At 33.9% G+C, this 27,815-nt stretch overlaps 5 protein-coding genes across 10 annotated transcripts; 4 read left to right on the top strand and 1 right to left on the bottom strand.

Moving 5' to 3' along the window:
* Positions 1-472: 472 nt before the first annotated feature.
* On the top strand, positions 473-2,699 carry LOC130992382 (auxin-responsive protein IAA16). The gene is made up of 5 exons (XM_057916988.1): positions 473-710; positions 1,885-2,066; positions 2,148-2,253; positions 2,336-2,397; positions 2,493-2,699. The coding sequence occupies exons 1-5, from the start codon at positions 538-540 to the stop codon at positions 2,540-2,542; spliced, it is 573 nt and encodes a 190-aa protein (XP_057772971.1). The 5' UTR covers positions 473-537; the 3' UTR covers positions 2,543-2,699.
* Positions 2,700-6,339: 3,640 nt separating this feature from the next.
* Positions 6,340-7,366, top strand: LOC130992380 (protein CDI-like). The gene has a single exon (XM_057916985.1). It carries the CDS (start codon positions 6,340-6,342, stop codon positions 7,126-7,128), a length of 789 nt encoding a protein of 262 aa, XP_057772968.1. The 3' UTR covers positions 7,129-7,366.
* Positions 7,367-8,768: 1,402 nt separating this feature from the next.
* LOC130992379 (D-glycerate 3-kinase, chloroplastic) lies at positions 8,769-14,079 on the bottom strand. 6 transcript variants are annotated; one of them, XM_057916982.1, is made up of 14 exons: positions 13,956-14,079; positions 13,654-13,869; positions 12,673-13,058; positions 12,460-12,539; positions 12,326-12,377; positions 12,194-12,235; positions 12,034-12,112; positions 11,929-11,960; positions 11,782-11,850; positions 11,500-11,574; positions 11,306-11,422; positions 11,169-11,219; positions 10,842-11,048; positions 9,579-9,678 (listed from the first exon to the last, which is right to left on the bottom strand). In XM_057916982.1, the coding sequence occupies exons 2-13, from the start codon at positions 13,856-13,858 to the stop codon at positions 10,905-10,907; spliced, it is 1,332 nt and encodes a 443-aa protein (XP_057772965.1). In that variant the 5' UTR covers positions 13,859-13,869; positions 13,956-14,079; the 3' UTR covers positions 9,579-9,678; positions 10,842-10,904. The 6 variants fall into 6 exon arrangements, with proteins under 6 accessions (XP_057772967.1, XP_057772962.1, XP_057772965.1 ...); XM_057916984.1 differs by lacking the exon at positions 9,579-9,678 and adding an exon at positions 8,769-9,238 and having other exon boundaries at positions 10,890-11,048; positions 13,654-14,002; XM_057916981.1 differs by having other exon boundaries at positions 12,034-12,235.
* Positions 14,080-18,069: 3,990 nt separating this feature from the next.
* On the top strand, positions 18,070-23,084 carry LOC130992378 (katanin p60 ATPase-containing subunit A1). The gene is made up of 7 exons (XM_057916977.1): positions 18,070-18,585; positions 18,840-19,308; positions 20,194-20,391; positions 20,739-20,983; positions 21,637-21,795; positions 21,897-21,984; positions 22,585-23,084. The coding sequence occupies exons 1-7, from the start codon at positions 18,464-18,466 to the stop codon at positions 22,864-22,866; spliced, it is 1,563 nt and encodes a 520-aa protein (XP_057772960.1). The 5' UTR covers positions 18,070-18,463; the 3' UTR covers positions 22,867-23,084.
* Positions 23,085-24,734: 1,650 nt separating this feature from the next.
* On the top strand, positions 24,735-27,415 carry LOC130992376 (uncharacterized). The gene is made up of 6 exons (XM_057916976.1): positions 24,735-24,885; positions 24,985-25,122; positions 25,418-25,519; positions 25,827-25,949; positions 26,756-26,818; positions 27,262-27,415. The coding sequence occupies exons 1-6, from the start codon at positions 24,801-24,803 to the stop codon at positions 27,342-27,344; spliced, it is 594 nt and encodes a 197-aa protein (XP_057772959.1). The 5' UTR covers positions 24,735-24,800; the 3' UTR covers positions 27,345-27,415.
* The last annotated feature ends 400 nt before the right edge of the window (positions 27,416-27,815 follow it).

The following is a 27,815-nucleotide window of genomic DNA, read 5'->3' as shown; positions in this document are numbered from 1 at the left end:
TCCCACGAATCTTGACACGTTTTTCTTTTTGGGCCGCCCCACGAATCTTGACACATTTCCAAATAAGGTAATAATTATTATCTTCAATCTCCTACTTTATCACTTTTATATTTTATTAACTACACACTTAAAATATTAATCTACAATTTCTTAATTTCCATGCCGAAATCAAACGTGTCAAGATTCGTGGAATGGAGGGAGTATATCGTTATTTGCAAGATATAATCATTAGTTATAGTTGCAAAATTATTTGTTTACATTGATGGACGGACGTTGCATGATTACACACTATATACACATGACCAAATGGGCCCCACCCATTGGGAGTTTTGTTCAACAGTTGCTGAAACCAACAACCAACCAAAAATTGCTGTCCGTGGCACGTGTCTACACATTATTGGCCAACCAAAACGACGCCGTTTTCCTCGCTCCTCCCACATTAAAGTAACGCGTTTCAGTTTCACTTATATATATAGAGAGACATACAGATACTCGACTCAGACAGCCGAAATCAAATAATCTCAACAACCAAATATCATGTCGGCTGTTAAAGGAAGCGATCGGCCGGAATCCGGCGCCCTCAAGACGGAGCTCAGCCTCGCCCTCCCCGGCGGCGGAGGCGCTCGCGCCAAGCGCGGCTTCGCGGAGACGGTGGGTTTGAGTCTGAAAAACAGTGAATCTTGTGTCGTTGAGCAATCTTCTCCTCTAGAGTATGTTCGATTCTTTCAATCTTTGCGTCATTTTTTTTATTGAATATCCATGCAAAATTGCAAAGCAATGTTATACTCGGTGAAGTGGAAAAATTGTGATATTATGCGTCGACTCTAATTAAGATTTAACTATTTGCCTAATTTTAATGTAATATTTTCCCGTCCCTACTCCAAACCGCACGATCTCAATTTTAGACGCTTTCAGATTTCTAAGTTTGATTTGGTGTGTCTATGCATGATACTTGTATATATAGATACGTAATTAGAAAATATTTTTATGTATCATATATAGTCCATACATTATACATAGACTAATAGACATACAAGCCAAGCTTTGCGCATGCAATATATATATATATGAAGTGGGCAAAAGTCAAATCCTTCACCCTCCACTTTTTCTTTTTCTTTTTTGATAAATTATATATGTAAATAAATAAATTCAAAGATCGCACGACAGTGGAAATATTGAACCCCGAATCTGAGCCTTTGGACATTAACCACCTACTGTTATGTCAGCTCGCACACACCCTCCACATTTACGTACTACATCTTGTGTGTATGTGTGTGTTTCAGAGTTCAGATCCTCTATATCAATTTACTTTTACCCTTTTTGTTTAAAATCATTTCCCATAATTTTAATTTTTTTCGATCATTAGCTTAATTAGGATTTATAACTATTTTAATTTAATAGTAACTATTTATCATTATTAATTTTATAATCATTTCTAGTTTTAATTAAGTTGTTTTTAGTTTTCTTTTAACTTTAGCTATAATTTTGAGTTAATTTAATAATTATATTAGAGTTTATAATACTTTTCAGTTTAGTTACTAATAAAAATATAATTGGAGTTTTTACTATTTTTTATAATTAGGAGTTCCAATTATTTCAGAGTTTACAATAAGTAGGGTATAAAAGGAAAAGGCTAAAGTTAGCGGTGGGGGAAAATGTAAATTTTCATTTGGTTGAGAAATGAGAATCATATTGGTTGTGGTGGCATCACCACATCAGTGATACTTATAGACAAATGACGATCGATCCAGAGGCATTTGTATGAAAAAGGATTATGCTATTTTCCTTGAATTAGTAATTGCTTATGTTATCTTCATTTTAATCTAGTATTAATTATTATATACCTTTTAGTTTATTAATGTTTTTTTGTTGGTTAATTTATAGGAGTGAGGTTGTGGGATGGCCACCAGTGAGATCATACAAAAAGAAGATGATGATAGGCAGCAAATTTGTGAAGGTGGCTGTGGATGGGGCTCCATACCTTAGAAAAATTGATCTTCAAATTTACAATGGCTATCAAGAACTATTGGCTACATTTGAGGATATGTTTACATTCTTGACCATATGTAAGCCTTTAATTAATCATGTTTAATTTATTAAAAAGAGGATTATACATATGTATTCATGATATATTGATTGGTATTCAGTTGTGAATGAGAAGAAGATGATGGACTCTGCAAATGGCACAGAATATGTGCCAACCTATGAGGACAAAGATGGAGATTGGATGTTAGTTGGTGATGTTCCTTGGAAGTAAATTCCCTATCTTGCCCTCTACATTTTTATTTTCTCATTAATTGAATATCTAAATGTACTGTGTGTTTCATTTCAACAGAATGTTTGTCGAATCATGCAAGAGGTTGAGGTTGATGAAAAGCTCTGAGGCTATTGGATTAGGTATCATGATCACATATATGCTCAATTAAACATATTTTAATTTATTCGAAAAAATTTAAATTCTTTTTCAATTTTCGTTATTTTTGTTCATGCAGTTCCAAAGAGCATATCTTCAAGTGCTTCTCAAGGATCATCAAGTACTTGATATAGGAGTGATTCTTGGCAATCTTTTATTGAAATCCGCTTGTATAGTGAAACTAAATTTTGCAATGTAATATAGTTTTGGAATATACTGATAATATGTAATCAATTTTTTCTTTAAAAAAAATTGCAACATTAAATTTAAAGACAATTTCACAGTAGACCCAAAGCCGAGACATTTGGCCTCAAGTATCAACCACTCTAGAGTTAATTTAGCACACGAAATGAGTAATCAATTAATATTTGATTGCTATAGTTGACAACTAATAGATACTATTAATTAGACTTATACTCCCTCCGTTTCATTCCAATTGGCCACATTTCTATTTTTGTCAGTCCCATTATTTCTAGCTACTTTCTAAAATAAGGAAAATTTAGACTTAATTAGGGCCACTAATTAAATACTTAAAAAAAACCCTGAACCCTCCTTAAATACACACACACGCACACACTTGTTGCACCATCTCCCTCTCGTCTGCAGTCTCTGGCCGACGGTTGCGCCGTGGCCGCTGTCTCATCCCCCTCTCGCATCTGTCTCTGTCGCTCCCTCTTTAATACTGCACTTGAATTTGTACCTATTTTTAGATATCAGGCTCCTTAAGTTGGCCATAATTTGTACGCGATTATGGACTAATAATAAAGGTAATAGTGCCTAAATCCATGAACTTTTATATATATTTTATTTTATATACACAATTTTTTTTTTCGGATACACACGATTATACTAAGGTGAAAGTCGTAACTATCTATGTGGCTTAAACAGAAGTCTTCTTAAACGATGTAGTCGGACTAGAATAAAATATTATCGTTTCATGATCATAAAATAAGTTCCAAATTTTTAGATTATCATTTAAGGAATTATTTTTTGTAATTTAATGCTTAGAGAGATGTGAGTTCACGTTCAAGGCCGTAATTCGTGATTTTTGATTGTGGGTTTGCCATTCATGTGTCCACGATTGAGTTGTGAGCGCTGAAAATATTTTTCGTGTGCAAAAATCATAAAAAAAATCATATATTTGGAGACATAATCTATAATTTATGTGCAAAATCACACGTGTAAAAATGGGAGTATTTAGATGGTATTAGCGTTCAATAATATCGTTTAATTGTAATTAAATGATTTGGAATAATGAGATTTGTATTGTTGAGACGGAATTAGGGACTTATCATTTTAGTGGCAATAATTTTGTAATGCAATATTGTTTTTTGGTGTTGCTGATTAAAGAATATATGTCTAGTTCTTGACAATTAATCGATGTATTATATTAGACTCATTACAACACTATTTATTCTTCTCGTTCTCAACAAAATAAACTCCGTCGACCATTTGTTTGGGATGAAATTCAATGTTCTTCCTCAATCATGTTTATAACATGCATGATTTGCAAATGAACATCACAAACATTAAACAATTTGAGACGAAAAGAAAAAGGTCTAACCACAAAAACAAAATGAATTGTAGTTTACTTTCTGTGCTGCTGAGTTTTCTTTAGTTAATACTATCAACTTTTATAATTTTAAAATATTTTTTAATTTTTCTATTTTCTTTAGATAATATATACTATCAAGTTTGAAATTATTAGAACTGATAAATTCCAACAAGAGAAAGATTAATCTGAAGTAATTAGAACAAAAACTCGAAAACTCTTTCTTTCAGTACCCCTCATTTTCAATTTTCATTTTTCTCTCTCTTTCTTCTATCTACAATATACTGATTATTTGAGCTGTTCTCCTTTTCTTTGCCAAATAAATATTTATTATTACTGTTATTATTTGGATGCAAATAAATATTTAGTGTTAATATTACGTTGCTTTGATATTGGAATTTTGAGGAAGAACAATGTGATTAAAGATTTTAAATTCTAATTTAATTAATACTCTTACTTTATAGGTCGAGACTATATTGTATCAGGTTGTTTCAATACGGTTTATTCTTTTGTGATTTCATTACCGAATGTTCACAAAATAAAACAAAATGGTAGTTATGTCATAATCAAGAATAAATTAGAAAACTTGAATGCTATTTTTATATTCATTAATTTAATTTAATGAAAATTTTGAAGAGAAAGCGAAACCAACCAAGTGTGCGGCCCAGTCCAATGGAAGAATGAAAGAAAGCGAAACGAAAAAATTTGAGGCTTCACCACCACAATAAAACAACAAACACAAAACAAAATAAAACAACGTACTAAACATTATGAAGATTGAATTAATTATCTAATCGAAGACCGGGAGCGAGGATTGGGTTAATTGTAGTTTATGGCCCAAACTTTAAGAAAATGCAAAAAAAATAGTTTAAATTTTGAAATTATTTATAAGAATGGCCTGAACTTTAAAACATACATCAAAATAACCTAAATTTTGGAGTTATTTATAAAACGGCTCGAACTTTAAAGTCATTTGTAAAAATGACCTGAATTTTAATCTCGGTGATTTGATCTTGTAATTTCATTTCTGATGCCTCTCTCTTTGTAACCTTCGTCTGCAAAATCTGATCCATTTTCTTTTGTACGTATTTCTTGCAATTCTTTGAGTCGTATATTCTCAGCCATCTTTCAAGAAAGCTGGTTCTAGATATCAATTGATAAGACCTACAAAAATTTCCTATTTTTTGTGATTTTCTGTTAATTTTTCTGTAACAAATGACACTGAAAACAATGTATTTCTTGGAGAATAAGATAGAGAAGGAAAGAAGTAGATAGAGAGAGAATTTAGATATTTTTTTATAAGCTCCTGCGTAGTCCAAACAACTATAAATACTCTAATTTGGATCCACAGCTCTGCCCAAATGGTAAACACTCAATCTTCTTTATAATAGGATTAAGCTTTAACCTATGTTGCATGCTTAGAATTGTTCCATTTCAATAATTTACCATATATAATCTTTATCGTTTATTAATTAATTAACTATTATATTCCATATAAAGATTCATTAATCTTAATAAATATAAATAATAATAAATGTATATATATATATAATAATAATATTAACTTACATATAATCTAAATTAATAAATTTTATTATTTATTTTATCTAGATAAAAATTAGATTTATATGTCTGACAAGAAAAAAATTACTAGTATATAACTATTGATACTACTAATCTTTTTTTTTTTTTTTCTTTTTTTGGGGATGCAACTACACCCCTTGCACTTAGCTGGATCCACGAGTGGTTCATGTGAGTGTCGCTAACTTGCATACATTTAGTAAAACAAAATAGAAGAAAAATCTTTTATAATCTCAATCAATATTATTGATTTTTTTCCAAATTATTTTGTTGAAAAGTTTAAAAATTAGTATATAACAAATGAGCAAGAAGGTATATAATTGCAATTAAGTTATTCAATTTAGATATTGTAATTAACACTATTCTTTTTATAAACGTAAGCCATAAACAATGTTAGAATTAAATGATTTGAAAATTTGGCCCAAAATAGAAGGCCTAAATAAAATGTGGAGAGCGCTAAATCCCCGCAATCCCCTTCACTGACCGACACCCTTTTGTGGTGAAGAAATGCTGAAACGCGCTCTCTCTTATAACCCTTCTCCCTCCCTCCTTTATTCATTCTACTTCAATTTTTGTGATCCTTATCTATGAAAACGACGTTGCTTCCCTACAAGGCTACCTCGTTGCTATATTAACTCCTTCCTTCATTGCAAATATGCTGCTTTGGGCTATCCTTCCCCCATCTGAGCTAGGTACATTGCGTGTTTGCAGTTGTTTATACCAATAAAAATGTCATCTTGATTATCTTTTACATTTTCTTTGGCTGCAGCTTTGGAATTTCTGGCTGGAAGCTATGGCGGATTCGCATCGCTCGAACGGCGTCGAGGTAACGAATTCCGATCCCATTTCCACGAATTTGAATCGAAATGAGAATGCGAAGAGTTTCAAGATTTTCGTAGGGTATGATCCTAGGGAAGATATTGCTTATGAGGTGTGCCGCTATTCTTTGTTGAAGAGGGCTTCGATCCCAATTGAGGTTTTCCCCATTAAGCAATCTGAGTTGCGTGAAATGGGGGTTTATTGGCGGGAGAGGGGGAAACTAGAGAGCACTGAGTTCTCGTTTTCGCGTTTCTTGACGCCTTATTTGGCGAATTATGAGGGATGGGCCATGTTTATGGATTGTGATTTCCTGTACTTGGATGATATCAAGAAACTAGTAGAGTTGATTGATGATAGGTACGCGATAATGTGCGTGCAGCACGACTACACGCCTAAGGAGACCACGAAAATGGATGGTGCAGTGCAGACTGTGTATCCTAGGAAGAACTGGTCTTCCATGGTGTTGTACAATTGTGGTCACCCCAAGAATAGGAGCTTAACCCCCGAGTTAGTGAATAAGGAGACGGGGGCGTTTCTCCATAGGTTCCAATGGTTGGATGATGATGAGATTGGGGAGATCCCATTTGTGTGGAACTTCCTTGTAGGCCACAACAAGGTTGTTGAGGGCGACCACACCACCTTCCCTAAGGCCATACATTACACGCTTGGTGGGCCGTGGTTTAAGGAGTGGAAGGATTGTGAGTTTGGTGATCTCTGGCTCACTGAGTTGGAGGACTACCACAAGGCTGCTGCTGCTGTCTAGTTTCTTGCTACATCATAACTACTTATCTTTCTTAAGCTTCTGTTCATGTTCATACCATTTGTTTCTTGCTGCTTCTTTATTGTAATATAGAAACTCAGATTTCTTTATATCAGAATCATAATTTCTTGGACAAGAGAAGAGAAGAGTGTGAAAGATGTAATCTTGGATTTCCATTAGCTGTAGTTTGTGTATTTCTCTGTTCCTGCATCAATAATATCTTACATTACTTTCTGGCAAATGCTGATTATGTTTTGAAATATTAGCATCATCTTTTGCTGGTTTGAAAATGAAATCTGTGATTCACCAATCCCTTCCTTGGCTAGTAATTTTGAGGGGTGATTATGCATTCATGTGTATGCATACAAATGGCTTGAAGAAGAACCCCATTTCTTTGGATGCTTTATATTATGTGGGTGCTAAATTGGGTTGTATGGTTTAGAGTTTCTTGTTTGAGCATCTGCTGTTTATGCTATGCATAAACTGACAGATCATTTCATGTGAGCACATGGATGCCACTTCCATGTGATTATGACACATTCCACCCACACATTTGTAGCTGCTCGATTTGGTGAATTAGATAAAATTAATCTTGTGATATCATGTTCGATACAATCCTGTACTCAGTCTGAAGATAATGTCACGTAGAATTAGTATTGACTTACCAGCCTTAGCCCCCCTTATATAGAAATTAATCTCGAACAATCTTACACCAATTCAATCTCGAATAATTTGAGGTCAGTTTCATTTCGATAACTTTTTTTTCAAATTACATAAGTTGCATGAGTAGATAGATAAGTTATTTCTCTTATTCACTCTCTCTCTGTCTCTGTCTGTTTTCATAAAGATTGTTTATTGAGTAAATACACACCTTCCACTCATTATTGCACACTCAAATAGATATTGTGTGCTCTGTAAAGATGGTGATTGGATGTTGATGTTGGGGTCCCCTCCCTTACACGTGACATGTCACATGTGCTAAATGGACTCATTTGTTAACTTGGGCTTATTGTACTGTCGTATTGCTATGGGCCTCCACCCTCATAGGCTTCAGGTATTACATTAACAGCCGTTTAGCTGAGTTTATAAACTTTTTAAAATAATTTATAAAATTTTCAAATTATTTAATAAAATAAGCTCTTAAATTGTATATAAGTTTCTTAATAACTAAGTTCCTCTATCTTATTTTCTTTTTTATAATCTTATATGCAACAATATGTTATAAATATTATTCAACTATTATATTTTGCCATACAGAGCTTTCTAGTTCACCTCTCTACAATTTTTTGTCTTTAGCTTATAAGTTTAATTATTCAAATATTTGATAACTTATAAGTCCTTGAGAAACTACATTTTACTCCCTCCGTTCATAAAAAATTTGTCACATTATGACGGCACAAGTTTTAGTAAAATGTGAATGGCGTTGTGAGTGAAGTAAGAGTGATTCGATTGGTGGTTGGAAGCGCCACCAAATGCTCCTTAAATAGGATTTAATCTGGCAGGTTGTTGTGAAGAAGGTGAATAATAGAGATCACATGCAAAATTTTCTTCTGCCTATGGCTTAATAATTTAATGGTAATAATAGAGGGCAACTTTTCCAACCGCTGAATTCATGAAAAAGTCTTATCTTGGCAGCTGCTAACTGAGCCGAAAAGTGCGCGCATTAAATAGAAGATGGAAATTGTACAAGTCATGACTCGGAGCAACAACGTATTTTCTGTTTTGATCAAAATCTTGGATTAGTGGTGGGGAAGAAAATGCAAGCGCCGCCGCCGCCGCAGAGCTTGTCCTACTCCGATCATATCCAGCAACGCCGTGACGAGAAAGGCTGCATTTATGCTTGGTTCCTCTCTCTCTCTCTCTCTCTCTCTCTCTCCATTATCAAATGTTTCTTCTTCTTTTTTTTGCCTTCTTCAGGACATGGTATTATTAGATATCATATTTGTTGCTTGGTGATATTGAAGTTTTGAACCCAATCTCTCTCTCTCTCTCACACACACACAGAGGAAGAATTAACATTGGTGTGTTTGTTGTGGCACAGCTTGTTTGCAATGTGTTGCTGTTGGTGCTGTGCTGAGACTTGTGAAGGCTGCTTGGGTGCTATTTGCTGTTGCTGCACATAGAAAACACAGGACATCATGTTTCTACCAGCTACGTTACGATTTTTTATCAAGTTAAAATTAGTTGCATTGTGAAAATTAATCTTAATCAATTTAAATAAATTTAATCTCCCCTTCCCCTTGTACACGTCGCTTAGTCTGATGTACCTCTTAGTAAAACGTGTCTCGTCTTTTAGTAGTCGAATGAGTGCGACTGTATTATCGGATGGGGCATCTTTCATTAAAAATTAAAAAGTTACGAAGTTTGAAGCATTTTGTTCATTTTATGCAAATGAGACTGATTTTGATTCAAGGAAATGAAAAAGGAAGGTAAGAACATAAACGATGATACCAGATCAGAAGAGATTTGATGCTTTTATTTCGGTAAAAGAAAACAGGAGAATGTTACAATAGGTTGAATCATCAAAGCTGGAACTGCTACTATTGGTAAATCTGTTAGAACCGAGTACACGATCAAGATATTACAAAATATTTATTTTGAGAAATTACAACTCAAAATAATTGAAAATATTACAAAGTAAATAATTTGAGAAATTACGACTCAAATAATTCAATACAACTGAAATACACTGTATAAATAAATTATACGTATAAACAAAGTCGAGTCGAGATGAATCTCTTCCCGCAAGAAGATTATCGCCCCGGTAGTGCTCTTCGGTTTGGCGTATCTTCCCCAAAGGTAAAACTACTACGTCTCGTCGGATGTAGCACCACAATCCGGCGAGCTCCGGCGAACTTAATAGGATCAAGAACTGAGCACAAATGTTGAGTGTGTAGGAATGGCAGAATGCAGTATTTGTTGGTGTTGTTCGTGTGTTTTTCTGCATGCTCTCCACAAGCCTATTTATAGACATGTGGTAAGTATGAATTCAATACATTGAATTCCACTCCGACGGCTGGAAGGTTGAAGATGTGGCCGGTGACAGCAGCCATTGAAGAAACTTAGTTGCAAAAATGAAGTTGCCAAGCAGAAGTCGAAGTTGGTGTGCTTCTGCCTGCTTCTTCTGCTGCTGCTGTCAACTGTTGTTGTTGTTTGCTGTTGTGGGCTTGGGAATTAAATTCTGTTGGGCCAATAAAATAATTCTGTTGGGCCAAAAATTAAAAGCCCAATGGAGTTGGTCCAAAAAATAGTTTGGGCCCCAAACACCAATTGCCAAGATCCAAGTCCTTGGCCGCGGCCCGTACCCGACCCGCCCGTCCGGCGGCGGCGGCGGCGGCGACGTCGTCCGTCCGTCCGATCGATCGTCGGCGGCGGCGCGCGTGTGTGTGTGCGCGAGGCTAGTACTTAGATCAAGCCCACTAGCAAGCCCACAAGTCAATTTATTAACTCCATGTGCTTTGCTATTCTTATACATGAAAAACATCTCTATGTTTTCCAGTGGGATAACATAACAAATGTTATTTTCCCTCTTCAACATCCAAACTTTGACATACAATATCTCACTCATCGGAAATCGGTTTTGAGACTTCAAGTATATCACGTTGATCTACTCGAGATGTAGATTAACATCCAATCATTATTTTAATTAAATAATAAATATTTAATTAAATAATAATTTCCAGATATGGCATTAAAACCATATTTCCAACAAAATCAAAAATAATAATTCACATTGAAAAGTTAAACCAGATTTGAAGCACAACCTGCAAGGAGTTGGCCTAATTGGCAAGGATGGGGTTTCGGCCCTCGTCGATTTCGACCACAAGTAAATGCTCTGGGTCTGAGCCACTTGGCCCTTCAGCATAGAGGGTAGGGAGATATGCTTTGTATGCTGGCAGGTATCTCGAAACAAAGTCGAAAACCTGCAATTGCAACATCAAGAAAGCAACTAGTTCCACTTGCAAGAGTAGAGTATTGCATATTTGCATACTTAAAGCATAGAATCATTCTAATATCAATCAACATTTAGATCTCGGATTTACCTCCTCATCGGACATTCCGGGTTTTCCATCAGCCCTCATGGCAATCTCCGCCTGAAGACGCCCCAAGGAAGTTGTTAGAGCTGACTAACAAGCAGTAACAATTTCTGAAAGATAAGAAGGATGCATCTGCGGCTTACCTGCAATCGCCACTGATAAACGTAACTGGGGTCCTTAATCTTGATTACTATCCATGATTTGATGAACTTGTCCCATGCATTATAATAGGCTTCTAAGTTTTTATTGATTATTTCCAGCTGCAAAATTTTGTTTAAAAGTGAGCTTACAACCACATTGGGCGAAGGGAAGACATTCCACATCCCACTTCTCAAACCTGTGGGTCGACAGCTTTCACAACTTCAGCAGGCACGGGCTTAAAACCAAGCATCCAACCCTCGAACAGGATAGCCTAATTAAAGTCAAAAGACGTCTCGTTATTAATGTTAGATCCATTGTCAAGTGAGTAAAGTGAACTAATTTTAGTCAACAAACAAATATGACATAGGGTAGTATCTATGTTCTTAATTTCTCTCAATACAACCTCAATCAAGTTTTGAATACTCAATTTGACTTTAACCTTTTTATCATCAACTAGTAGATATTGTGAACCACCTACCGATAGAGGGCCTTCCACTTCTGGCCATGTTGAGGGGTCGGCTCTGTCACCTCGACCGTTATATGCAGACTGGAAGATAAAAGAACAATGCTAAATGCTTCACATCCCAAACATTTTGAGAAGAAGAGTCTGGTCTTGTGTGCCTACCTTGTCATAACGAGGAAGCTTCATTTTTGTGCCTGAAACTCGCATATTATGCAACACAATAAAATCAAAACTAGGAGGATAAGAAACAACTATTCTAGGTCTAACCTTCTCTGGTCAATTTTTGTAGGGCTGTCATTGTCTCAACGGACAAAGGAAGATCATGGCTTCCGGCATTTCCACGGAACTGAAGGTTAAAGATTTCATAGTAAACAAACAATAGTGATGAGAAAGGAGTCCATTTAAGGGAAGACATTGTTCTAGCTACCTCTAGAAGTGCATTGCCAGGATTGCTTTCCCGCAGTTTGCCCTGATATGGATATTCCATTTTACAATAATAAAAATATTTCTAAAGGGAGAACCGGACAAGATCAATATGAGACCTTATGAAAAGATTTACCTGGCTCTCTGCTGTTAGATAAAAATCATCTATGGATATAGTTGCAGTCCTCCTGTAATCAAGTTGCCAGTTTTACCATCTTCCAATAGTGATTGAATCATACTTTCAATTAATATTACCATTTCATACTCTACCTCCCAGTGACTTGGAAAAGGAAATCCAGGGCGAACACTAGCGTTGTTTTGCCACAACCTTGTGGTGCGCTGAAACCAATCTGTATTAACAGGAAATAAAATTACAAAAGATGCCAGCCTAAGCCGTTACTATTTGAAGATACACTAGAGCAATTCCCAAGGAATAACAAGGAGTTGCTATCCTTAGAATGAAAGAAATCATCAGAATTGTACCACTAATGGGGGGATATCATCTTCATCTTTGAACTTAGAACTGTGAAGAGAGATTTCCTGTTCGCACCACATGAAAACTGGTATATAGTAATGGTAGATCCGGACTTTTTGAGGCTCTGTCAGAAAGAGTTCATTTAGCCGAAACAATCTGCAGAGCTGTGATCCACATAAGATCCACTTGTCAATGGATTCAGCCACCTTATCCTGGTTCAGACCTACTTTGTCCAGAAGAGGACCTGAGCATATAAATTCATAGAGATCCTCCACAGAAGAAACTTGAGCTGCTGTTGTAGGAAGCACCGAAAGTGATAGGCCTTCCCTCCTTTCCTGGCCAGCAATTTTATCATGAACGGAAGAGGTGCCTTTTATCCATAAGCATCTACTCCCTGCATCATAATGAAGTCTTATTAAGGAACTACTTGATTGATAGAATAAAAATAAAATTTGAGCATCATTTTATGAATTATGATGCATAGTAGATCAATGTAAAACATTGGTTCTGGACATTTGACGCACTCATCATGCTTTCATTAATGGCTATTCCCCTATATTAACCAGCAGATTTCCGTTGAGTACTAATACTAGCAGTTGAAGACCATCCAAAAGAGGCGAGTCACCACTAACAACTAGCCTCGTAGCTCAGTGGTATATACTGGTATCCAATGGCGCTAGTATACATCCAAAATTGATCTTCAGTTTTTTCTCCCCTAGCCATCTACCAAATATACTACTACCTTTTCCACATAAAATAAGGTGAAATTGTACTCGGCAATATCCACAGCTTATGATAATACGCCAATAAAGAGTATCAAATATAAATAATCAATTCTACAGAAAACCACATATATGAAATCTGAAATTGACAAAGCACCATCAACCTGTAATCATGAACGAATAACAGCAGACTCTAAACTAATTATAAAAAAAATTGATACGAATTACTGTAATTGAACACAAAAATCAATCTGTTCCAAAAATTACCTGACGAAGTTGAAGACTGCATCAAGTGTATCTGTGATTTAGCTGGTCCGTTTTTGCGTTTAGAAACAGCGGAAATTGGAGTCCATTTGGAAACATTCTTGTGCCAAAAATAGCAATTTGTAGAGTCATTATTATAAAAATGATAGAGAATGGAGGATGATGACGTCGGCAAGGAGGGCGGCGATAGTACAGTCAGCACCGCCATTGTTATCGCCTCTGCAAATGCGGGAGGAATACAAAATTTCGATTTATGTGGTAAAATATTCATAAAAAGAAAAGATGATTAGTGTTGGCTGGCTCACAAAGATTTTCAATTCTGCCACGTCAGATGGGATTGAGTTACTCCTCATCAAAGAATTCTCTCTTTTCAAAATGTGGATTGGATTTAAAAGAAACCATATACACACAAATAATGTCTTCTATTTATGAATTATTATTAATGTATTATAAGATTGAGTTATGATATTGGAATTCACTTTTCTCTTTAGAGCCTCCACAATGATGAGCCCACCTTGATTCACAATTGTGATCTCCACCACTATTGTACCCACTCTCTATAATGGGAGAGCTCACCCTTAACTCTCTAAAACAAATCTATCTTCCCAACTATAATTTACCACGTGAATAATAGGGGAGTGGCTTGCACGCGCCCTCCCCTTTTCACCATTGCACCTGGAGCGGAGGGGTGCTCCGAGTTTGCGCACCGAGGGTGCAGCATTGGTGGGGGCTCATAAAAAGGGGGCTCGCACCCACTATTGAGCCCCCCATTGCTGATGCTATGGTATTGATGATTTTCTTATTAATATTATATATGCGGCATTTTAACTATTTAAGTCTATCAATGATAAAATGATTATTTTTTTTTTGGGAAAAAAGTTGCACTATTATTATTTTTTTTTGTTTGATCACCTTATTTACAAATTTGGATGAAAAATATGTATTTCAAATCATTATATCTTGAAAATAAATAATGTAATTTGTTAAATTATATAATTCAAAAACAAAATTGTAAAATTATGAGAAGATTAGCTTCACAACGATCATGGTAAAAGACCAAACCCACAAAATGTTTGGTATGAACAAAAGCTACAGATAGATGATTACACAAAGAATCTATACCATGATGAGAGTCTTGCACCACATGAATAGGAACATGAACAAGCCTAATAATATGATTTATTGTTATAATGGATTAAAAAAAAAATCAGATAAAACAATCCGTTCAAAAGGAAGGACACATAAATCTTGGTTATGGGCCGGTGAAAATATGCTCAACACAGCAAAATGCCTTAGGTAATGGAAAATTCCGAGCTGGTTTATATAGCTATATAGAGAGAGAGGTTAATTAGTTAGTATGATCGTGAAATTTGTCACGAGTTTTCCATAATATTGAAATATAAGTGATTGAAGTTTAATTATAAGAATGGGATATAAGCCGCGAGTGGTTTTTGATAAATTAGTATCTGTAAGGTTGAATTATAAGGATAGAGTGTGAGATCATATTCTAAAAAGTTAAAATGATACTTTTGTGGACGTTGAACAAAGCAATTATATGTCACACACTAGATCAATAAAGAGAGTTTTTTTTTTTTTTACTACACGTCGAATGGAGGAAAGTGATCCACTTTTTTTGAACACCAAATAAAACTATTATGTCACACTCTTAATGGATGAATGAACAATTTTTCAATGCACGTCGACTAGTAAAATTTAAAGTTATACAAATTTGAATTGAGAATATATTCTAGACTTCACATGGAAGAGAAAGTTAATGTTAATTGAATTCTAGATCTTTCATGCATTTAAGTTTTGCTAGTATGTCTTAGTGATGTAATAAAGAAAAGTTAACTAAGTGTTCTTTTCCAGATAAAAACCAAAACTTTACTTAATTATCTTCACAAAACTACCCTTAGTTAACCAAGAAGTTGGAAGATTCAAGTTACACGTTATCATAGTACACAAGTTTTGGCAAGAGTAGCTAAAGTGTGAGCGATAATATTTGTTGAACGATAAATAAAATATCAATATCAAGATTGAAGATTTGCAATTTAACTATAAGTCTAAATTTAAATTTGGGAAATTTTCAATGCATAAACTAATACTTAACTGGTGTGGAGCTTATAACTTATTCTAACCTAGCAAATTTAAATATGAAGTGAATTTTAGATATATACTCTGATTGTATCAACACTTGAATTTAAAAACTTCAGCCTTCAGGTTCCAAAGTGAGGTATACAGAGTATTTAAAAGTAAGTAAATTAAAGTTATGTTTATTTCCAACTTTTATTGTTTAACTCGGAGGAAGAAGTATGTCAAATCTGAATTCTGCATGTGTTTTCATAGGTATTTTTAGATTTAAACAATATGGGAGTATGATTATTTTATATTTTTTCGAATACGGATTAGATCATTAGATTGTCATACATCAATTACAACTAGCTTCACATCGCTAGGGCCGATCTATATTATTTAACATTGCTGTATTAAATTCTATTGAAAAACTAATTCTATAATCATCTTATGATGATTAAAAGTCCAAATTATAAACGATAATAAACTTGAAGATTTGACGAGGAAACTTGAGAAGATAATGAAGTGCAATTGATTCTCTTCTAACCAGTGGTGGATCCAGAGGACGAGGGGCTGAAGTCGTCTCCCAATTTTTGAGTTATATATATATGGTTGAATTTCACTAGTATTAAATTTGGACAACACATTTTGTATATGTGACGCGCTAAGAACACGACATGTGGAGAAGGTTTTCGAGGCCTTTCAAAGCAAAATACACACAAGGGTAAAATAGAAATAAAAAATTTTGAATATTAAAAAAATATAGATTCTTTTTTATTTTTTAAAAACTAAAATTTATTTACTGCACACATTTGATTTGAACACAAAAATGCATATATATATATATATATATATATATATATAAACACAAACACACATAACTTTGCACACAAAAATGCATTGCATTGTGGCAACATCATACATATAATGCAATACTTTTTGTGTTTTACATATGCATTTTTTTTAGTCAATTTCAATACTAAGTTTGAGTCAATTCTCTAGTTAAAATAAGATTATGAACTATTAATAATTAATAATGAAAACTAATTTAGTTTTATAGAAAATGACACAATATATATATATATATATTTTAAATATAGAGGTAGCTCTTTTTTTTTTTTTTTGCTTTCATTGTACCTCTTGTTCAATCTATAAAAAAGAGAAAAATTATTTATTATATTAAGTGATTGAGTTATAATTTTAAGTTTATTAAAATTTTACTTGAACACAATAATGTATTGTACGGACTGCTAAAGAAGAAATTGGCACGAAGACTATCGCCTTTAAATCTCCATACAATACCTTCAAACTTCATAATTTAATAAATTCAGCCCCCCATCAATAAATCTTGAATCTGTCTGTACTTCTAATCACTATATTATGATTCAAGTTACCACGAGAATGATAAATAATTATTGATCATTTTTTATAGAAGAATTTTCTTTCTTCTAGACATATATCAATACGTGTTAATCCCCAATTTCAAAAATTGACCGTTGCTTAAGTAAAGGTTACTAGGAATTGGATGTGTTCATTGTTCCTTTTCTTTTTCTTGTAAAATATTAATATTAATAATAATTAATGTCTACTTTTTCCTTTTTCTTTGGAAGGACCATGAAGTTTGAGCACCACTTATCACGTGGACCATATTTACTTAGGTCACGTTATAAGTGAGCCTACCCTATTATTTATATAACTATTGGCTCCATTTGGATTGAAGTTACAGGACTTTTGATTCATTTGTCTAAAAGGGGTTTTAAATTCTTCATTCCGACGGTGTATATTGTTTTCCCTTAAATTTGAAATTTAAGATAATATTTATCATAATTAACATAGAAAAAAATTGTATTGATTTTCATCTATACATGTTACACATGTGGTTGTTTAGAAGCTATATACATCGACCACCGAAAAAATGATATGTATTCCTTCCAAAAAGAGAAGAAAAATCATTCAAAAAGTATCAAACCGTCTCTCTCCTATACTTTTCATTTTTTTGTTTCACCTTCTGGTAATAATAATGAATAATCATAATCATTGTGTTAATTTCAAATTAAAAGTAATTGATTTTAAACTTGTTAAAGGAAAAGGTAATTGAGTTTCCCAGAGAATATTCCTTTGTTTTCGAATATATGCATATTTTTAAATTTTATTTTAAAAAATTACGTCAAAATTTTCAATTTATTGTTTTCTTCATTGAAATTTTTTTAATTGTTCAATTTTCTTCCATCCAATAACTAAGAGTAAAAAAAATATTTTTACCTACTTTTAATAGTATAATTTTTAAAGGTAGGGAACACTTATTCAAACTGGTATAAACAAATATAGTTTCTCAAAGTGAGATTTGATCTCCTTTCATTTTATTTTGATTGGAATTAATTTTTCCTTTTTTTTAGTAATGTATAGTTGAGGGATAAGAAATGAAAATTTAAAAATGTCGTAATAAAATTATTTAAAATCCAAGGGTCGAAGTGTAATTATCCCCTTCTCCCTTTCTTCTCAGTCGACCGTTTAAACGTCGCCGTCGTCCCCATTTCTATGGCGTCAACCCCACCAAATTTTGAATCCTTCACCATATATATGTATCCGTTGCGTTTCATTTCACCAACCGTTAGGTTTTATTCTTCGTGTTGATCTTTAAGATTTCGATTTCTTGATTTCAGTTCGTTTTTTAAACCCTAATTTAGCAAATCCTGTTGGATTCGTTTTGGAGAGAGAGAGAGAGAGAGAGAGTGTAAAAATGGTGGGTGCTTCTCTGGCGGGATTGCAAGATCATGTGAAATTAGCGAGAGAGTACGCAGTGGAAGGACTCTATGACACTGCCGTTATCTTCTTCGATGGCGCCATTGCTCAGATCAACAAGTAAATTACCTTTCTTTCTTTTTATTTTATTTTTTTAATTGTGAATTCGCGCTTGACCCATTTGCTGTCTGTTTGAATTGCATTTCTTGATAATTAAGGCGTGGAAGAAATATGAGACTGGGAACTTAAAGAGGGTGGATTTTGTTAATTTTTTGTGAATTTGTTTTTTCTGGGAGAAAATTGTTTCATTAATTAATTCACCAGTTTTGCAGCATTGTCATTTTGAGATTGTTGTCTTCGTCTATTGTTTTTAGGCATTTGAATATGGTTGATGACCCCTTGCTTCGTACGAAATGGATGAATGTAAAAAAAGCCATATCAGAAGAAACAGAGGTAGTGAAACAGTTAGATGCTGAGAAAAGGTCATTCAAGGAGGTTCATGTTGGTAGACGGCCTAATTCTCCTCCTATTTCGACCAAATCATCTTTTGTTTTCCAACCACTGGATGAGTACCCTACGTCTTCCGGTGGCCCTATGGATGATCCTGATGTGTGGAGGCCTCCTAGTCGAGATCCTACAGGTCGAAGACCTGCAAGAAGTGGCCAAGTGGGAATGAGGAAGTCACCACAAGATGGAACTTGGGCTCGTGGGGGTTCAGCAAAAGCAGCTTCACGCGGAGGTAGGACAGGTGCTTCTAGTAAGGTCAACACTGGAGTCCGAGCATCAAGTACTACTGGAAAGAAAGGCTCTGCCAAGTCCACCTCTGGGAAATCAGATTCCGTAGTAAGTAACTGTGCTAGAAGTTGTAGTTGTCTTTTTAGTGTGCTTGTTAACTCTAGGACTTGGAAATATAAATATTTGAACTCTTTTGCTCTGTCATGGTTTGTTATTTAAGAGACCAACTAACTTCAGCTGGAGATAAGTGTGGCCTTGAACAACTACTAGATACAGTTCTGCTTTATACTTTCTGCCAATTTGAGTATTCCTATGGATATTAAATCTGATCTGGATAGAAAAGGAAATAATTTGATGTTCATGATAATAGATATTCTTTTATGTTTATGTTTCCTTCTTTATCCTTTTTTGCCTATGTTTATAGTGTTAGAATAAAGTACGAGATCACAAATATGCTGGCATTCCTTTTTTTTGTGAAAAATTTACATCATTACTTGACATCATAATTTATTTATATCTCATTGTATATCTTTATGAAGAATATCATCTGTTCTGTTTGATCATACAGTTCTTTTCATGTTAATGAGCCAATTACTTTGTTGAAAATTTGTAACTCCAACGCTTTGTGGGGTATTCTGTAAGTGTCATTGTCTATTTTAAAGATCCCCATTGAACAAATACCTAGAGAGGTCAGTTCCAAGTTGCAATCCCTTCATTAATTTCTTGTTGCCATCGAGATTGTTTTTGGGAAATTCTTGGCATCTATATTTGGTAAAATGTTTATCTTGAAAATTTTATTTTCTAATTTTTGTTTAAGATATGGCTAAGTTTATGTGATTCATTGGATTAGCTTCTTCCTTTCTAGTTATCATTTTCCTCTTTTATACATGATTGATTGTACATTCAGAAATATTCATCTCTATTTTTTCAAAGTGAGTTTAACAAATTGCTAATTATAAACTGCTTGTAATTTGTAATTTGTTAAATTTTCAGAATGGGGATGCTGAAGAGGGAAAACCCAAAAAAGTACAATATGAAGGGCCTGATGCTGACTTGGCAGCTATGCTTGAAAGGGATGTCTTGGATTCCAGTCCTGGTGTTAGATGGGATGACGTGGCTGGGCTAAGTGAAGCAAAACGACTTTTAGAGGAAGCTGTGGTGCTTCCTCTGTGGATGCCTGAATATTTCCAGGTATCTGATATTGGTTCAAGATAAATGATTCTACAATATTGTCATGTTCATACCTTGCTAACCTCAGTTAGTTATTCTTAATACTTCTAGCAAGCTTAGCATTTTGGTCTGTACTGTTTGAAGTTAATGTCTAACTTTAGCTGGAATCTAGAGTAGATCTTAATAGTGATCTACTTAGTTTTGCTGCAGTTGCTAAATGTGGGAATCTGTTAGCACTTAGTACTATTCTTTCTCAACTTCATAGTATTCTAATTGATATAGCAGTTCCATTGTGTTTCTTAGCTAGAGTGATTAAGATCTAGAAGACTAAGCGCCTATCATATGATCTGATCTATCTATTCTTGCAGGGAATCCGCAGGCCATGGAAAGGTGTCCTCATGTTTGGCCCCCCAGGTACTGGAAAAACTCTTCTTGCTAAAGCAGTTGCAACTGAGTGCGGGACAACATTTTTCAATGTTTCTTCTGCGACTTTGGCTTCAAAGTGGCGTGGAGAAAGTGAAAGAATGGTTCGGTGTTTATTTGATCTGGCACGAGCTCATGCTCCAAGTACCATATTTATAGATGAGATAGATTCTCTCTGCAATTCTCGTGGGTAAGAAACAAATTATTTCGGTACTTCTCTTTCAATTTTTTTTTTTGATAAATTAACAGTATTAAATAAAAAAATTTAAAGGCTGCGCCACAGGGGACTTGAACCCAAGATCTTTGGCCTCAGGCATTAACCCCTTACCGCTTGGCCAACACACGCACACATCAGTCAGTCTTTTAGTATCATGCGAATTGGAGTCTAAGAATTCACGTGTGTTTGCAAACAGTTAGGGTGTGTTTGGTTTCGACCCTGCTAACCAGTTTCTTTCCTGAAAGAGTTTGCATTTGTTTCTTCACTCTTACAATTGCCAATTCAGATATCCTGTACTTATATAACAAAAAATGCAGTCCACTCTGCATTATCAGCTTTTATATTGTCAGAGGTCTATACCACCTTATTAAAACTACATGTAGCAATAAACGAGGCCTTACGTAACTCCACTAACCAAACCAAAAAAACTTCTCTTGTAAATCAATCCTGTCACAGCCAATGTGCTTGTTTATGGACTTGAGGTGTACAAAATACGTCTTCTACTAGCTGGTTCTTATATAGGAGAAGAAATATAGTTCATAGTAGTAGTATGCATCCTATAGTTGGCTCACGCTCACAAATTGTTTAGTTTTGATCCCCTTGATTTTTTTTCCCCATTTTTCTAGGGCTTCTGGAGAACATGAATCATCCAGAAGGGTGAAGTCTGAACTTCTGGTTCAGGTAGATGGCGTCAATGCTTCCTCAACCAATGAAGATGGTACACGCAAGATTGTGATGGTTTTAGCAGCTACAAATTTTCCTTGGGATATAGATGAAGCATTGAGGTTAGGCCTTGTTTTCATTTTCATCTAGAGTTAAATTTCTCTCTATAATTTCTAACTTGGTCATTACTTGTTACCTCATGATTTTTCTATAACGAATGCAGGAGGCGGTTGGAGAAAAGAATTTACATCCCTTTACCAAATTTTGAAAGTCGTAAGGAGCTTATACGGATAAATGTGAAAACTGTGGAGGTAACACGTTATTGATCTTTCAGCAATGGGGTCATTTATTTTGTAATCAGTTTATTGCTATGGGAGGATCATAGCTCCATGCTTACTCAATTTCCCCATCGACAATACTCTGCAAGTCCTCTTTATTTATGCTTATTGCGTCTTGCAGCATTATATACATTTTCTATCTAGATTCGTTAAGTATATTTGTTACTCCAAAAAAATGAATATTATCCAAATTCATCACTTTGAATCACACATAGTTGTTTGCCTTATGCATGTAATATTTGAGTAGAGATTTGATGTCAAGATCGATGTAGAATCAAAATGCGCTCATTAATACCTTATGCACAGCTTTTACCCTCATTTCAAACTGATGGATGCAACTAGGTGGTTATCGTGATTTTTCAACTAATGTACACCTATGATTTGTTCTCATAAACTGCCCTTTCCAATCTTGTTCATCACATGTACCAAGTTATAATAAATTAATCTTAAAAAAACCTGATCAACTTCCAAAAGTATTTTTGTCTCATTCATTTTTGTTACATATGGACTTATGGAACATATTGTTTTGGGATTTTCTAATCTTATAATCCGTGATATGGTTTACACAATCAGGTGGCTCCAGATGTAGATATTGATGATGTTGCTCGTCGCACAGAGGGATACAGTGGAGATGATCTGACAAATGTTTGTCGTGATGCTTCATTGAATGGCATGAGGCGCAAGATAGCAGGAAAGACACGCGATGAGATCAAGAACATGCCCAAGGATGAGATTTCAAATGATCCGATTGCAATGTGCGACTTTCTAGAAGCCATCTCCAAGGTTCAACCTAGTGTTTCGGCAGCTGATATTGAGAAACATGAGAAGTGGTTCGCCGATTTTGGATCAGCTTAATACAGTCTCCTGTTGTATTCGGTACCAACCCCGTGTCTTTTTCGATATACCTCTTGCTGGTGCATCATCGTATGTCTGGTTTTCGGCTATCACTCGAGTTGGTGGAACAATGCCAAATCTCTTGAGTTTGCTTGTGTATGGTGAGAAAGCTTCTCATGTTGTGTTCTTTGTATTCTTAACATATCTACTAATGGTACAAATCTTTATTCTTCTTTGTATTCAGAGATCCTTTTATTTTTCTTTTGAGTTGGAACATCTTCTAAGAGCTTGGGCTAATTCTTTATTCTCTTTCTCTACTTTTTCGACCAGCAACTTCCCAGATCACTATATTTCAAAATGTCCCAATGTTGTAGGATTTCTTTGTGCATTTCAAGAAAACCATTTTAAGAGAAGACGAATAACCAACGTCAAAATTATACACAATATTTACCTAAAGTTTTTTAAAAAAATAGGCAAACATTGTGTATAATTTTGAGATTTTAGCCGAATCTTGGGACATTACAAGCTATTATCTGACAGTAAATATGATGAACTCAAAAATTGTGGTAAAAGTGCTAGAGTCGTTAACAATTTTCAAACTTCGTGGAAAAAATCAAAATGAGCTCTAATCACGTGTATTTATTTGTCTATAATCCTTGTTAGAAATTAAAATTTAAGTGTAGTTGGTGTATTTTAAGGAAATTAGCCATTAACTATCTCGTCAATAATCCTTGTTAGAAATTAAAATTAAAGAATAGTTGGTGTATTTTAAGGTAATTAGCCATTAACCATCTAATTTCATGAAATAATATAATAGTATTTGTTCTTTTATTCTTATGTGGATCAAACATTGAAATCATCTCGCTGTGGACTGAAATCGATAGGATATTTTCGTACATTAAAACATGAGTATACGTGGCGGGCTAGTTCAAAATCGAACGGCCATATATTTTTGAAAGAACGGCCATATAAGTTAAATTAAATACGAGCACGAAATTTGAATTGGTACTTGAATTTTGTCATATTATTATACATTATATTATATTGTGGGAAACTCATTCAATTGGTAGTGAGATTTTCGATTTATCACATAATATCTCATCGCATTCTCCGTCAATTAATCATCTGTTTCCTTATCGTTAAGATTTTTTTTATTATGAGGAAAATATTCGTAATTTACTATGCACATTTCTACATATCTTTAACTTATATATATGTACGTATTTCCTGCGTCATTATTCTTATATACATATATATATTCTCCGTTCTAATTTTATTTAGTGGTTCTTATTTGAACCTTTCCCTATATATATATATATATTCTCTCACATTACGCTGTTTTGGTTTCGACTATTCTCATTTGCAATATGAAGCATTTTAGAATCTATGTATATAATTTTATTTTTGGGCGAAGGACCCCATCAAAATAATATGGCGAAGGATCTGTCATGATTATATTCATGAATAATATAGAAATTGAAGTAAGAGAAAGAGAGGAGGGGGAGAATAATCTCAAATTTTACTAGATTTTATATTTGTAATAATATGTGTTTATTTTATGACAGAATATTTCATCTTTAGTAGTGTGACAATACGAGCTAGCATAACATAAATATTATGCATGTGATGTACATCTACAAAAGGAATTTGAGATTTAATACAAAATATTTAATTTGTGTGTGTGTGTGTAATATTCTGATAGCTAGGAGTAATCCAAATATTAATGAATAACTACAAACGAGTTACAATAACTTCTACTTAAATAACTACATACTGTCTTAATTCTTCGACATAAACTCTTATGCATGCGTGTTTAAGACAAAAATTGTTCTTTAGTAAAAAACAAAAAAAAATTACATAATGATTATGAGAATCGCCTGTCTGCAAAAGGTAAACAACAAATTGCAAATCATATATATAATTGTGCTCTCCTTGAGTCTCTATCACCAAAAATTATGAGAGGCTACCACTTGAATTTCAGTCCCTCTCATTTCCTCCTCCTCGTCTTCCTCGTCCTCTGCCTTTCTGTTCAAACACGCGGTATGCGCTAGGGTTTTTTTAACTCCATCATCGCTAGTTTTTGTTAAAAACTCTATCTTTTAAAATCTAATTAAACAAAGGTGGAGGTTGGTTTGATAGGTGAGGATTCTTGTGTAAATGCATTTTGTGGACAAGGAAGATGTGTTCCCTCGGGTGCGGAGTATAGTTGCACGTGCAACAATGGATGGAAGAATGATATTCTTGGTATAGACCTACGTGCTTGTGTTATACCAAATTGTAAGTCTCTTTCCATATATACCATGCTTTTCTTATTCCTATATTCATTTTTTATTTATCTTGTTATAATTTTCATTTTCCAATTCATTCTACATTAATTAGTAGTGTTCTTTTGTCGATGAGGCCTTGCTCTAGTGACATAGCTGAGGCACTCAAAGACTCTCTTTTTTGAGAGGTCTTGAGTTCAATTCCGCTTGGCGGCGATGTTTTCCCACTAACTTCAAAAAAAAATTAATAGATTTTGTCTATAGACTATAGATCCAAATATCTGAAAATATTCATTGAATATTTGCAGGCACTATAAACTTGGGGTGTGGGAACAGTGCTCCGCCACCACCTCCTCCGCCGCCGCCGCCACCAGGACTTTCACTTCCACCGTTCCTTGATCCCCTCAGCCGTAAATTAATTTTTTAGTATTAGTAGGGAGTTGTGTGCTGCATGTGTAATTTTTTTATTTAATTAGCATAGTAAATTAATAACTGGGTATATTAAATAAGTATTATTTTAAAAAGAACAAGAAGAAGGATGCAATAGATAAAATTAGTTATTCTTATACTATTACCCTTAAATATGATATATAGGTGAACCAAATTTTGTAAACAATGAACTTTGTAGAAAGGTATAGATTTATTATAATTTTGTTGATTAATTGCAACTATATTACACCATGACTATATATTTAATTTGTGAGATTGTTTTTACAGCCTGCTTTTTGGTATATTGTGGTGAGGGTACGTGCCTTGCAAATGGGACGAAGCATACTTGTGAATGCGACGCAGGAACTGCCAATTTACTCGGCTTCCCTGACTATCCATGCTTCAACAAATGTAATTTATCTATTTATTCATTTATCCTTAATTAATTGTTTGAGTAACCGCAAATTGCATTCCATCACTAATTCAAACATGGCCTCATCTTAAAAAAAAAAAAAAAAAAAAAACATTTGGAGAAGTTCAAATTCGATGATTCAAATTATTGAGATGATGAAGGTTTTATAACCAACAAAAAGATGGAATTTTTATTTTCGTAATTTTTGAAAAGGTTTAGACTATTCGGAAAACTCGTTCTAAAGATATATCATACCATAATTAACATTTAGGGGGTTTATTTTGAAAAATTAGTCTTGATAAATAAAAATGATAAGGCTAATCCTTTATTACTTAGACTGATTGAAACTTTGAAATATCTCGATGCCTTTTATTATTTCTATCATTTAAGTTAATTTTATTTGATTTTTGTCCCACTCAAAGAGTGGGATTGAAATCCTTCTTTTGAGAATAAAAATATTCTATCATGTCCCCTTAGAATAATATTTGGAGTTTATTTGTTATGATACATATTTTAGTATTGAATAATGAAACCGTTTAGTAATACTCCCTCCGTCCTGTAAAAATGTGCATGATTGTTGATACTTAACACGAGTTTTTGATAAATATTAGATGAGTGTGTTATGACCTATGAGATAATAAAAAATAAGGAATTTGTGGTGGATAATGTCAAAAAAAAAAAAAAATGTGCACACGAACGTATTAAAATGACAAAAATACACACTCTTATAAAATAGAGATAGTATTAAATAGCAATTCTATAAACCTTTTTTATAAACTAAATTTTGGTAGTATATTTTTGACAGGTAGCATGGACTTAGACTGTCGTGGAATTTTGCTTTCCGCAACAGCGCCGCCACCACCAAATGGTACGTTAGCAATAGCATCACCACCATGGTCGCCGCCAAATGGTCGGAGTATTCTTATCTTATCTCATATAACTCCTCTTTTTTTTATATATATATTTCTTAGAAAAATTAAATAGAATTCTTAATTCTTTACTTATAATGATAGAAATACTTATACGTCCACTAATTATTAATTAATATGCAAAACTTATCTAGGATATATGTATATAGGATTAACATTAATTCATTTAAATTTTAGCGTTTTATTGCCCATGAGGTATAGTTCAAGATGATAAAATTGAGGCACACAATGACTCTTCTTTGCGAAATGTTTTTGATTTCAAAGATCGGATAAAATCTTGACGAGGTGATCGTGAGTTCAATCTCAATCGAGTGTTTATGTACGTTTTTCGAATTTTATATAGACTGACAGTTTAATTATATATTTATTTTTATATTGGAAGGATCGGATAAAATCTCGAAGAGGTGGAGCAATGTCGTGGTATCATTATCTACAATCATTTTGGCGTGGATCATCTATGAATGAAAAGATTATGTTTATTGTGATACTGTCTCATAAATTAAGATTTGTAGAATGGAATGGTTCAAATAATACTTTGAAGATATTAATATACAAAATTATATTTCTTGTTCGAACCTATCTTCTCGTATATCGATTTGAATTCAGAACGTGGTTATCATTTCATCCTATTGCTTTTTTTTTTCACCCCCTCTCTAGACCAGGTGCATATATTGTACATATTTCACCAAGAAGAAACTTACAAAATCGTTAATTTTCTTAACGCCATAACCCGACGTTTGTTATCCGTCGTTAATTTTCTTAACGCCAAATTTCTACGATTTAACAAAAAAAATTTCGCACTTAATTTTGAATTTTTTTTTTTTGGATTGAATAATCCGATTTTACGTTGATTTGGTTGGTTTTGCTAGCCAGTTTGTCAGCTATTTATAGATTCAATTTCAACAAATTCAATTTTAACAAAGAAAATTGTGATTT

Source organism: Salvia miltiorrhiza, chromosome 7, assembly GCF_028751815.1.
Source record: "Salvia miltiorrhiza cultivar Shanhuang (shh) chromosome 7, IMPLAD_Smil_shh, whole genome shotgun sequence".
NCBI lineage: Eukaryota > Viridiplantae > Streptophyta > Magnoliopsida > Lamiales > Lamiaceae > Salvia > Salvia miltiorrhiza.
The sequence above is the reverse complement of the archived record's forward strand: the minus strand, read 5'-3'. Positions and strand labels throughout refer to the sequence as shown.

Bases quoted from the DNA above. Each gene is read 5' to 3' on its own strand.
- LOC130992382 (XM_057916988.1), top strand. From the start codon at position 538: ATGTCGGCTGTTAAAGGAAGCGATCGGCCGGAATCCGGCGCCCTCAAG. The intron at 2,254-2,335 runs GTAAATTCCCTA...TCATTTCAACAG, and splicing joins GTTGGTGATGTTCCTTGGAA to AATGTTTGTCGAATCATGCA. The intron at 2,398-2,492 runs GTATCATGATCA...TTGTTCATGCAG, and splicing joins CTCTGAGGCTATTGGATTAG to TTCCAAAGAGCATATCTTCA.
- LOC130992380 (XM_057916985.1), top strand. From the start codon at position 6,340: ATGGCGGATTCGCATCGCTCGAACGGCGTCGAGGTAACGAATTCCGAT.
- LOC130992379 (XM_057916979.1), bottom strand. From the start codon at position 13,921: ATGAATATTTTACCACATAAATCGAAATTTTGTATTCCTCCCGCATTT. The intron at 12,236-12,325 runs GTAAATCTTTTC...TATCCATATCAG, and splicing joins ATCTAACAGCAGAGAGCCAG to GGCAAACTGCGGGAAAGCAA. The intron at 11,423-11,499 runs GTTTGAGAAGTG...AAAATTTTGCAG, and splicing joins TGAAAGCTGTCGACCCACAG to CTGGAAATAATCAATAAAAA.
- LOC130992378 (XM_057916977.1), top strand. From the start codon at position 18,464: ATGGTGGGTGCTTCTCTGGCGGGATTGCAAGATCATGTGAAATTAGCG. The intron at 20,984-21,636 runs GTAAGAAACAAA...CCATTTTTCTAG, and splicing joins TCTCTCTGCAATTCTCGTGG to GGCTTCTGGAGAACATGAAT. The intron at 21,985-22,584 runs GTAACACGTTAT...TTACACAATCAG, and splicing joins TAAATGTGAAAACTGTGGAG to GTGGCTCCAGATGTAGATAT.
- LOC130992376 (XM_057916976.1), top strand. From the start codon at position 24,801: ATGAGAGGCTACCACTTGAATTTCAGTCCCTCTCATTTCCTCCTCCTC. The intron at 25,123-25,417 runs GTAAGTCTCTTT...GAATATTTGCAG, and splicing joins TGCTTGTGTTATACCAAATT to GCACTATAAACTTGGGGTGT. The intron at 25,520-25,826 runs GTAAATTAATTT...TTGTTTTTACAG, and splicing joins GTTCCTTGATCCCCTCAGCC to CCTGCTTTTTGGTATATTGT.